At 54.2% G+C, this 11,808-nt stretch overlaps 1 protein-coding gene across 1 annotated transcript; it reads right to left on the bottom strand.

Annotated features, from left to right (window-relative positions):
- Window positions 1-1,136: 1,136 nt before the first annotated feature.
- On the bottom strand, window positions 1,137-9,726 carry NT5M (5',3'-nucleotidase, mitochondrial). Its single transcript, XM_009564600.2, has 5 exons — window positions 9,303-9,726; window positions 5,938-6,038; window positions 5,400-5,460; window positions 4,892-5,006; window positions 1,137-4,688 (listed from the first exon to the last, which is right to left on the bottom strand). The coding sequence occupies exons 1-5, from the start codon at window positions 9,567-9,569 to the stop codon at window positions 4,531-4,533; spliced, it is 702 nt and encodes a 233-aa protein (XP_009562895.1). The 5' UTR covers window positions 9,570-9,726; the 3' UTR covers window positions 1,137-4,530.
- Between the last annotated feature and the right edge of the window lie 2,082 nt (window positions 9,727-11,808).

An 11,808-nucleotide genomic window follows, 5' to 3' on the forward strand; every position in this document is an offset into this window, starting at 1 on the left:
AGAGAAGGAACAGCCTCTGCTCCCGGGAGCTGGCATGGCATGGAGTGAAGGTGGTGGGCAAAGAGAGATGGCTGGGGCAGAGAGGTTTGTTGCCCAAACCAGTCCCGGGGCTGCCTTACGGACCTCACAGCAACACCTTTGTGTGGAGACACCCAGTCCACGCTGTGCTGCCTGAGCCGGCAGCCAAATTGCCCCAGTCCCCATCCCAGAGTCCCTGGGTGTCCTGGCTCCAGCAGGACAGCACCTCCAGCTCACGGATATGAACCTCTTCGCACCCTGTGTCATGTCCTGGAGTCATATCAGTGTGATGACCACACATCCCAGCACCAGTGCAAACACGCCGTCCTCCCCCCTGTCTCACACTGCACTGGGGCAGGTCACTGCTTCCCAGGGGACACTCCTGACCCTGGCGTAAGGGGCAGCAGAGTCAGACTTCGTGCTGTCCAGCCACAGCTGAACACAGCTTGGGCCTAAAAACATAAGTCTCAGGCATGAGCCGTGGCACAGACCACGTTTTCCCTTGCTGTAGCATCTAGGTGGGAGCTGAGCTATGGTAGGATTGGATTCGCGAGTTAACAGGCTGATTTAACCAGCGAGTGCTTGCAACCACGTAATGCAGCACTCTGAGCTGGAAAAGAAAAATCAAGCTGTCTTTAAAGCTTGCACATGGTAGTGAGTTAGTGCTGCACTACCAAAGAAAAAATAACCCAATGGCCATGCTTTGCCCCAGCATCAGTGAACGTTTCCTCTGTGCTGTGCTGATCCCAGCTACTGTGCTCAGGGGAAGGAGAGCCTGGGATGGGCCCCTGCCTGGCTGGAGCATCCCTTCCCGGAGCATGATGCACAGATGGGGATTTTCATCCTGCAGTCCTCCCTCCTCACTTTTGATCCTGTGTGTCTGGCAGGGCTATGGCACTGCTTACAGCATGCAAGTGTGAGTCCCCTGTGCGTCCCCTGTGGCATGGCCCCATGGCAGGGAGAGGAAGCCCATGGACACCTTGGGACACCAGGTGTGAACACGGAGCAATCTGCAGTCATGGACAAGGTACAAAACCCTGGAGAAACAGCCTATGAGAATTCCAGCCTCTTTCATAACTTCTGCTCTGTGGCCCAACAGGAGAGATACTTCACAGCTTTATTTATCATAAAAGATCTTTAGGAAGCTGATCACTACCCAAAACAACCCCTTGGCTTTTTCTGCCCACACGGTCTCAGCCTCACAGGGCAGTGGCACTGCTGTGGGCTGGTTTTAGGCTTTTTGGATGTGGAGACCTTCCAAAGCCCATGGGCAAAACCCTCCAGCCTCACACAGAGGACAGAGCTGCAGGTGGGAAAGTGCAAAACCCAAGCTGGATGCCAATAAAACCCAGTGTTTATTGCAGTGCTCCTCACCGGCCTTCAGTTTTATAGATATACATTTAAAAATAAAAGCTCTGTGCTTCTTAGCTGCCCAAGAAAGACTGGGATATTGATAGGGCCAGTCTGTTGGGTGATGGAGCTGCTTCCCAATCCCAGGATCTGCAGGTGTAAACAGGCCAGCTTGCCTGTGTGGGATTTCTGTGCGTTAAGTCAGAGTCTCACACATACGGAACTCCAGCTCTGCTTTCAAGTATATTTGGTGTGAACTGATTATGGTGTCTCCAACATCACATGTCCCACGAAGGGGGAAAGACCCACTGGCCCCCAGAGGGCCACATCCCTCAGGTCCACCCCAGTTTCAGGCTGGCTTGGGCAGCTGCTGTAACAATATGCCAGCTCACAGTTTTGGCTTGAGGATGGGCAGCATGAATGCTCCAGAGAGCTTGGGCAACTCACGTTTAAACGGTGTTGCTGGGAAAAAAAAGAAAGCTTGGACCCCACAATGCCACCCCAGCTGCACAGGGGCTGGCAGCGAGCAGGGCTCCAGCAAGACCAAGGGGTATGGGATGCTCAGCAGCCACAGGGGCTGCCCACGGTACTCACATGCAGTCCCAGATCCCTGTCTGCAAACCCCCAGCCAAGGCAGCTCTTGGCCAGGGTGCATCTCAGGTGGCTGCACATTGCAAACACCCCTTGCAAACACAACTCCCAAACCAAACCCACCACCCAGAGAAGCACACAAGTGGTTTAAACAGAAAATGAAAAAAAAAAATCCTTGTGGTATGTAACTCCTGCCACCAAAGGACCAATTGTGCCGTCTTTATGCACTCACCCCATCTCAAGAGACAGGGCAGCTGTCAGAAAGACTCATGACAATGTGGGCTTTATCCCTGGCACCACAGCACCTGGGGAAGGCACAGACTCAGAAGCACTGACTTCAACAGCCTTTCCAGCACCCAGATATAGTGAGGGCTGGCAGCTGCTGAAATAGGTTATGTGTTGGCTATGTAGCTTTGAGCTCACACAGGTTTTTGCTGATGGGGGCCCATAGAAGAGAGGAGAGGCAAGCCAGAAGTGTAAGCAAGCAGTGCAGAGTGGCTAACCCTGGCCAAGCCCTGGCTACTGCCCCTGCTCATGGGGCTATGTGTCCCAGTGGGGAATTTACTCCTTGGGCCAGCAGAGTGGGAGCATGCACTGGGATGCCAGACAGCATGATGGACAGCGGGGGCCGCGTGGTCTCTGCCATGTCAGCAATGACGCACAGCAGCCCTGACGCACCCAGCGTGCCCCTGGGGCTTTGCCCAGGACAGCCCAGCACCAGCTCCCATAGCTGGACACCCAGCTCTCCCCAGCAGCTGGGATGGCTTTTCTCCACAGCTGGGTGGAGAAGCTGTAGCCGCTGCTTTTTAGTGCTGCTGCCAGCGCCCGCTGAGCCCCTGCTGTTCAAGTTCAGGCTGGTGCAGGAAAGAGCCAGGAAGGGGGTGAAGAGGTTGTGAGCACACCTCTGCAAAAAGCATCCCTCTTGCAGCTGCCCCTTGGTCCAAATGTTCTCTGTTCAGTGCCCAGGCGCAGCTTCCCAGCAGCATTCCCCGCTCCAAGAGCTCAGCAGCCTCAGCCCAGCCATCTGTCAGTGATGTTGGGCACAGCTGCATATGACACGGCCCCTTTCCACCAGCCCAACACCTCGCTGTAAGGGTCCTGGCATAAGGTGAGTGGGGTAGGCAGCATGCTGTCCCCCGATGTCCAGAGCTGGGACAGCAGTGGAGCTGCAGAACAAACTGAACCTGGGTTACAGCTTCATGGGCACCTCTGACAGGCTCTCCAGCCTTTAACAGCAACATCCTCCCAGCTTCTTTCCTGGTGGTGTGTGAGGACTTAAAACCGCACCCACAGACATGGCCATGACAATCCTCCACCAACACAACCCTCAAATTTGCCCTTCAGACATCCATGATGCCTCTGCTTTACCCACTTCTCAGCAATGCCATAGCTCCTCCACCAGCACCCCTTCTCCACCCAGCGGCATCTTCCCAGGCAGCTCCACACTGAAGACTTCAGGATGCTCTGCAGCACCAGCCATCCCTGTGCCTCATCCTGGTGGGATGCAGTACCCAGGATTTCCATTAAAGAAGAAGCGTGCCTCGCAGATGCACACTCAGAGCCTTCCTGGCAGGCTGATGTTGGACACTACCAGGAGGGAGATGGAGCGCTTTGATTGTGCAGACCTTCCTGGTTTTGAAAACCAAGGAGCTACCAATCACTGGCTGGCAGCGTGAGCCAAGAGCTCCTGCAGGAGCTGCCCCACTCCCAGGAAGGGCTGGTGCCGACACAACCGTAGCCTGCTCGCTGCCCCAGTGATGCCCCGGGTCAGCAGCCCACAAGCAACGAGCATAAGAAAAGCCCCTCAATTCATCCCAAATCAGCTCTAAAGTCCCAGCTCCAAAGCTGTGGCAGCTCCTCAGGGACAAGGGCGAGCAGGGAGCCCTCGTGCCAGCTGTATCTCAGGTGTGACAGTGCCTCAGGGTTCCCTCCCCATGGCCAGATCCACAGGACGAGTGGTACTGTCCCTATATCCCGCTGCAGGGACTCTTCCTGCAGGGAAGTCTGTAGCCATCCTGTTGTATTGGCTGCAAGGAACAGCACAGCAGAGCAGGCAGCCTGGGCAGCATCCACCAGCTCCTGCTGCCCTTCCAGCTCTTCCTCTCCCCGAACGAAAAGCCCCCAAGGCTTTGCAAACTCCCTTGGTTTGCAAACCTGTGAGGATGCAACGAACCACCTGCACAATCCCTGCCTGCTACACAGAGCAGGACGGAGAGCCGGTGTGTGCCATGCGGTGCACCTGACAAGGGCAACGACACGCTGAGGGTGACCGTGTCTGTCAGAAACACTGTGCTGGCCTCACCAGCAGTGTAGATGCAGCACAGAGAGCCCAGAGCTGGTGGAAAACACCCCCCAGCTGGGCTGCCACACCCATAGGGTCAATCCTGCGGCTGGTCCCTTGTGGAACAGCCAGGATGGGGTCCGCTCCCTGGGTCCAGGTGGCCATGGCACTTCAGGTCGCCCTCCTCTTCCTTCCTGCAGCAGGGACAGCATCCCTCCATCTGTCCATCAGTGGTTTCAGTCTTCAGCAGGCCTCCGCAGGGACACAAGTGGGTGGCTGCAAGCCAGTGTTTAGGTGGTCCAGCAGGGTGGTAGGCGTTTGCTGTCCAGAATGGCCTTCCAGTCATCGGTCCAGGACTGCAGCCTGCGGCTGGGGGGCTTCAGCTGCAGGTGCTTGTTGTGACAGGCTGTAAAAAGCACGTGCTCCCAGCTGGGGTTCAGCTCAGCCCCTGCAAAGCAAGGAGAGAAGTCGGCTCTCTGGGCAACTCCTCTGCAAGATGCAGAACCCAACCTTACTCCAGCATAAGAAGTATTCACAAACTCCTAAGGAGAGTCTAAGTAGCCAGAAGGGACCAACGCCTATCACCCCCTCAATGCCATCTGGCCTTTGGGGCTGCCTCCGGTCACTCCTGCCACCCCACACCTCCCTTACCTGTTATATCAGGTCTGTCGTCTATAAGCAAGTCAGCAGAAACCACCGTCTTATCTCGTGTCAAAACGATCCGCTCGAGAAACTCGGGGCCAAAGTGCTTCTCCACCCAGGCATACTGGAAGGTGAGGGGCAAGTGGTGAGCACAGGCACGGGAAGACTGATGGACAGGGCAGGGGCAGCTCAGCAGATCCCAGCGAAAGCCCTGGCCTCCACACAGGGAGGATATTTTGCTTAATAAGTTCATTAGTGGGAAGGATTCAGATGCTACTGGAGCACAAGTTCTTTTAAAGCTAAGCAGCTTCTGACATCATATTAAGACCAAGCACCTCAGTAGATACAAATGGCAGAGTTTGGCCAACAATGGACCTGCCACTCTGCAAAGATGCTTAGGAACAAAACTGATACAGCAAGGAAATATTGCTGCTGTTTCACAGCCAGAGACATGCATGGGTCACCTGCCTTTCACTCAGCAGTACAGGATAGGAACCTAGGATTCAGACCTCCTCACCTTCTCGTAAGGGCAGTAGCAGTACTTCTTGATCGGGCTTGTGCAGATGAACACGTCAGTGCTGCCACAAGGAGAGAAACAGGGGCAGAGTGTCACTCCATGGCCAAATACACCAACCAGACCCTGCTCCCCCTTGAAGTGCACCCAGCTGCCTCTGCAGACCCCTCTTGGTGCCCGAGCAGGCAGGCACCCAAAGCAGACTCCCTGCCACAGATCAAGCAGGGGTGATTTAAGACATTAATCCCCCATCTCACACGGTCCCATCCTCAGAACGCGTACGCACACCCAGAGCACAAGCATGTTCCTCTTTTCACCACCCTTCCTGGGAGCAGAAAGCTGAAGGAAAGGGGCTGCCCATGGCTGATGGTCTTGGCAGCTACTCCAGGACTCAAAGCTCTCTCTCTCCTGCCATGTTTGGTGGACCAGGAGGTATTTATAATGCTGATGTTCAGTCCTTCTTCCAGGAGGCAGATGAGCTTGCAAAGCCAATGCTGCTCCCTGGTCCATCTCCAAATACCACAGGCAAGTTCCTACTCACTCTGCCAAATTTGCCATTTGCTTCACAGCTTCCACAGCCCCAGGGAGCGGGTCCAGCTCCAAGAAGAAGTTCTTGGATTCCCAGATGCTGATCGCTTTCTCCTGTGAGGGGAAAGAGAGCAGTTACTCACAGGGCTTCTTGCTACCGTTCTCCTTGAATGTGTGTCTTCCTCACCCTTTGCTAGGACAGAGGATGGTGACAGTGAGAAAGGTAAGAGCCCTGGCTTCAGTCCCTTCCTGTGGCTGCTTCTGCTCCTACTGGCCAACGTGGACCCATCCCATACAATTTAGATCCAACGTGCTCTGGAGCAGGCTTGGTTATGCCTGGCAGCCCCAGACACAGGGGAAACAGCACATTACTCCAAGGCAAAACACAGAGATTTGTCCAGAGTCAAAACAAACCCTGGGTCTGCATTCAGAGGGGCACTTCAATGTGGATCCAGCTGATGTGGATCCTACTGTAACATGATCTGTTCAGCTCCAGACACTGCCTGTCCTATTTGTCTCAGTCAGATCACTTAAAATAGGAGCCAGCCTGCTCTCAAAGGAGAAAGCACACTATAGGATGAAATGCAAGTCAGGATGAATGCAGATGCTCTTCCTCAGGGATGCCTGAGCAAGGTCTGATGGGCAAATGCAGCACTTTCAGGCAAGAGTCTGAAATGCTAACATGCAGGTTGGCAGCCCAGGAGAGCAGAGCAGAGAGACCCTGGGAAGCAAAACCTCAGGATGAGGGCAGAGTCCAGGGTCTACCTGTGATGGGTCCAGCACAACTCTAAGGAAGAGCATCCCCTGAGCTCCCTCAAACATGTAAGGGCTTGTCAGCCACCAAGCATACCAATTATTTCACACACACACCAGCTCCTTGGGGAGGACAGCCTGGCAGTGCTGCAACGCGGCTGTGGGCAGAGGAAGCAGCCTCCTTCCAGTGTTGCAATGCAGCTGAGCAGCTGTGGCTGGGAGAAGTTTTAAAGAGAGTCCTGCCCTTAAGGATAGATCTTGAGGTTGAGCACCTCCCTTTCTGTATTTCAGGAAGTCCCTCGACTTCTTGCATTGCAAAGATATGGAGAAGACAGCAGAGCATCAGGGTCAGGGAGACAGGCTCAGTGATGCCCATGTGCTGGTTCTTACAGCTCACAGCAACAAACAGGTTAGTTGGACACGCCAGCTAGACCTCCCTCCTGCCTGATGAGTGGGAATCCAGCTTGTCCCACCACATTTTGCCTTCAATACACCTGCACCAGGGGAAGAAAGCAGACAACCACAATGAACTGGGCCCTTGCTGTGAAGTCCAGGCTCAGGGCAGCAGCACCCCAGAGCAAACACAGGAGTCACTAGAGGAGACATTCTGCTTCATCTTGCTAGTTGCACACCTCGCCTACTCTGAGGAAGATGAATGCATGAACCCATTTGGGTGCAGAGCATCCAACACGACATGCCAAAATCAAATACTACTTCTCAAAAAATCCCTGACAGCCTGAGAAGACCAGGTACCAAACTTAAAAGGAAATGCTGCTCAGCCCAGCTGTTGTACTCTTACCTTTTGCCTGAGCAGCACAAAACATGAGTGGTTCAGAGAAGGGAAGAAAAGCCTTCTTCATGCATGTTCAAAACAAAACATGCCAATTTGGTGCAGGAGAGCCCACAGCAATGCCTTCTGGCACCACGACAAGAACAGCTACCCTAACAGTTTGTCACAGGGCCAGGTAAGCATTCCAACTCCAGTTGCTCTGACTTAGACCAGCGGGCGATGATGTTTTATTTTTAAGATACTGACTGTAGTTGCACAAGAGCCATCTGAGAAATGCAGCCTGATGTAGCAAAGCACTTCAAACCTTCTTAAGTGTTTTCTTACAGCAAGGACTGCTGTAGCTATTCTACTTCCACTTATGTCAAAAAGCATTTTGCAATCAAACTCATTGGGGGAAGATCTAAGCTCATCTTGAAGAAAAGACCTGCTTGGCTCTCAGAGCCAGAATAACTCCCTGCAGCACCACAGCCAGCACACTGCCCAGCAGATGGAAAAATGCCCCAAGTTGGGAATCCCACCCAGAACCTTGATTTCCTCCTTCTTATCTCTCCACACAAGCAACTTTCCCACCCATCCATAGCTCCCCATCTTTCCAGGTCTGTGTGCTAAGTGCATTGCTGAGCTGCTGTTCTTTCAGAGCTGGGAGTTTCAGCTCACTGGACTCTTTGGTTCCTATTTTCTGGTCTCCTCCAGCAGGTTGATGGTGTTGTCTGATGAAAGGAGACTGGAACGATCCATGTGCCTGTAGCCACAGAGCAGCTCCTGCTCTCTTTATCCCTAGTCTGAAAGCACGGGTGAAATCGGGACTGCCCTGAGGTCAGTCTGTAGAAGTTTTGCTAGTGGTTCAGCCCAAGGCTTTGGTTGTTTTACGTGATCACAACAGGCACAGGATGAGTTTGCTTCATTTAACACATCCAAAGTAGTTAAGATCAAGGGAAAAAAACAACTATCATGCATTAGCCCTGCCAAACTTTTAGCATCTGCCTTACTGCATGAATGATGTCCTCCACTTCCCTTTCACCAATCCCAACTAGAGAAGACACATTATTCCTTCAGCTCATCAAGCTGTTTAAGACTTTGCCAATGCGAGAGCACCAGACCTTATTGAGGCTCCTCTCCTTGTAGCCATCATACCAGGAGGACAAGGGTACTTCTGTTGGCCATGGCACCTTTCAACAAGTGCGACTGTAATCCACAGATGATTCCACAGACATCCCATCGAGATGGGAAACTTCTAGAGGCTGAAACTGCAGCATTCAGCCCTTCAGTGAATGATAAAGTACAGCATAAAGACAGCTTCTGCTTTTAGGCTTTAATTATTAAAATTAATACTTTTCAGGCATAGGAGGGCTTAGTGTTGTTTTAATTTTAAATAAGCCCTCACAAGAAGCATCAATGGTATGATTTGCTCTCAACTTCCCTGCTGTGTCCCACCCCTCACATTGCAGCTGAAGAACTAAATAATCCATTCAGGAACAGTATCAATCCATGCAGCTTAGCCACATCAGACCTAGAAAAAAAAACCCAGCCATGCGGTTTGCAGTATTTTGAAACAATCAGATGTTCAAAGACCTCTTTTCCTTGCATCTACCTCCATCCACGTATGCAGGGAAAAGAGGTGGGTGTGCATGAAAAATGCTGTATTTCTGAGAAAAGAAGCACTGCTGGACGCCCTCCTGCATGCAGACCTCTACCTGTGTTTTGGTGGGAGCTCCAGCCAGCACCCACAGCCCTCCCCAGCAGCGCACCCATGAGCTGGGAGCCAGCGGGTCCCACAGGGCAGGAGCTCCAGCTGCACAGAACAGAGGAAGCAAGAGCCACGCGCAGAGACTCACGCTCAGCTCGGGTCCCAGGCGCCCGTATTGCTCCGACACCCAGAAGCCCCTCCGGTCTTCCAGGGCAATGTAAGGCTCATCAGGGTATCTGGCCCTGAACTTCTTGAGGAAGCCTCCCTCGAAGTCGGCCAGCACCCCGTCCATGTCCACCAGCACCCGTAGAGTCCTGCGGGAACCCGCCATGGGGCCAAGCCCCCTGCCCAGCCCTGCAAATGGGGCGACGCAGCACCGAGGCCGAAGGTGCAAGAAGCTGCTGAGCAAAATCATGGTAGAGGGGGCCTTGGGGCAGGAGATGGGGGGGTCTGCAGGTGGGGTAGGTTCAGGGTAGGGGATAGAGGCACTCCAGGTGGAGAGAGGAAGCTCAGAACAGGGCACGGGGGGCTTAGGGCAGGGGATGGAGGGGGTCTGGGCAGGAGAAGGGGATGGGGGGGGGTGTCAGGACAGGGGATGGGGTCCTCTAGGTGGGGAGGAGAGATCAAGAAAGGGGATGGCAGGGTCCTCCAGGCGGAAAGGGGGGATCGAGACAGGGGATAGGGACTTAGGGCAGAGGATAAGGGGATCTCCAGTCGGGGGGGGTGGGGTGGGGGGGCTTTATTTCCAGCCCGCAACCCCGCAAGCAGGCAGCCCTGGCAAGCTCGTCCCCTCGCAGCAGGAGGAAGGAGCCGAGGGGATGCGGGGGGAGCCGGGGGGATGCAAGGACCCGAGCTGTCCCCCCGCCCGCCCCATCCCGCCCGACCCGGCAGTGCAAAGCCCAGTTCCTCTTCCCGGTGCCTGGGCGAGCCTCGAGCGGCGGCACCGCCTTAAAGCGGCACCGGCGGCAGCGCGGAGCGGCCCCCCCAGCCCTGCTCAGCTCCCCATCGCCTGCTCCGTCCCCCTTCCCATGCTCTGTGTCCCTTCACTTGCTCTGTGTCCCTTCGCCTGCTGCATCTCCCATCAACTGCTCCATTCCCCCTCACCTGCTGCATGTCCCATCAACTGCTGCATCCCCCATCGGCTGCTAAATCCCTTTCACCTGCTCCTTCTCTCTTCACCTGCTCCATCCCCCTTGCCTGCTCTGTTTATCTCCTCTGTTCCCCGTTACCTCCTCCATCTCCCTCTGCCTCCCCATCTCCCTTCATCTATCTACTCCACCCCCTTCATCTGCTCCATCTCCCTTCATCTGCTCCGTCCCCCTTCATCTGCTCCATCCCCCTTCACCTGCTCTATCTCCCATCACCTGCTACATCCCTCTTCACCTCCTCTGTCCCCCTTCCCTGCTGCAGACCTTCCTGACATCCCCTCTGCCCCCCATGCCCGTGGGGCTGGGTACATGGTTTGGGGCACATGGATGTGGTTTAGGGCATGCATAATGTGATTTTTGCAGTAAGCTTTGATGTAAAATCATAGAATCATATATTGGTTTGAGTTGGAAGGGGCCTTAGGATCATAGAATCATGGAATCATTAAGACTGGAAAAGACCTCTAAGCTCATCCAGTCCAATCACCAGTCCACATTTTTTTAACACCTCCAGGGATGGAGGCTCTACCTCTTCCCTAGGCAGCCTGGTCCAATGCTCCACCACTCTTCCAGTAAAGATTTTTTTTTTCTGATATCCAATCTAAACCTCCCCAGCACAGTTTGAGGCCACCACTCCCTATGACCTCTGTGCTTCAGACCCTTTCCCAGCTGCATTGCTTTGTTGATCAACCAGTTCCACCCCCTGCCATAGGCAGGAACACCTCCCACCGGATCAGGGTGTTCCAAGCCCCATCCAACCTGGCCTTGAACACCTCCAGGGATGGGGCAGCCACAACTTCTCCCAGAACTGGGGAGGGTCTCTTGATCACGGAGTGAGAGGACAAGAGGGGATGGTTTTAAGCTGAAAGAGGGGAGATTGAGATGAGCCCTTAGGGAGGAATGTTTTGCTGTGAGGGTGGGGAGGCCCTGACCCAGGTTGCCCAGAGCAGTGGCGGCTGCCGCATCCCTGGAGCTGTTCAAGGCCAGGTTGGATGGAGGTTGGAGCCCCTGATCCAGCAGGAGGTGTCCCTGCCCATGGCTGGGGTGGAATTGGATGGGCTTTGAGGTCCTTTCCAACCCAAACCATTCTATGATGAGGGGATGAGGAGAAGGCTGTGGATGTAGTTTTCTTGGACTTCAGTAAAGCCTTTGACACAGTTTCTCACAGCATTCTGCTTCCGAAACTGTCAGCTTCTGGACTGGACAGGCGCACACTCTCCTGGGTGGAAAACTGGTTGGATGGTTGGGCCCAGAGAGTGATGCTAAATGGACTTAACTCCAGCTGGAGGCCAGTTACAAGTGGGGTTCCTCAGGGCTCAGCACTGGGTCCAGTCCTGTTCAATGTCTTTATCAATGACCTGGATGAAGGCATTGAATGTACCCTTAGCAAGTTTGCGGATGACACTAAGCTGGGAGGAAGTGTGGATCTGATAAGGGGTAGGGAGGCTCTGCAAAGAGACCTGAACAGGCTGGACCGCTGGGCCAAGACCAATGGCATGAGGCGCAACA

This window comes from Cuculus canorus, chromosome 15, assembly GCF_017976375.1.
Source record: "Cuculus canorus isolate bCucCan1 chromosome 15, bCucCan1.pri, whole genome shotgun sequence".
Taxonomy (NCBI): Eukaryota; Metazoa; Chordata; class Aves; order Cuculiformes; family Cuculidae; genus Cuculus; species Cuculus canorus.

Excerpts from the sequence above, each read along its gene's own strand:
- NT5M (XM_009564600.2), bottom strand. The coding sequence starts at position 9,569 with ATGATTTTGCTCAGCAGCTTCTTGCACCTTCGGCCTCGGTGCTGCGTC. Across the intron at positions 5,007-5,399 it reads GCTACTGCCCTTACGAGAAG|TATGCCTGGGTGGAGAAGCA; the intron begins GTGAGGAGGTCT and ends CTCACCTTCCAG. Across the intron at positions 4,689-4,891 it reads CGACAGACCTGATATAACAG|GGGCTGAGCTGAACCCCAGC; the intron begins GTAAGGGAGGTG and ends CTTGCTTTGCAG.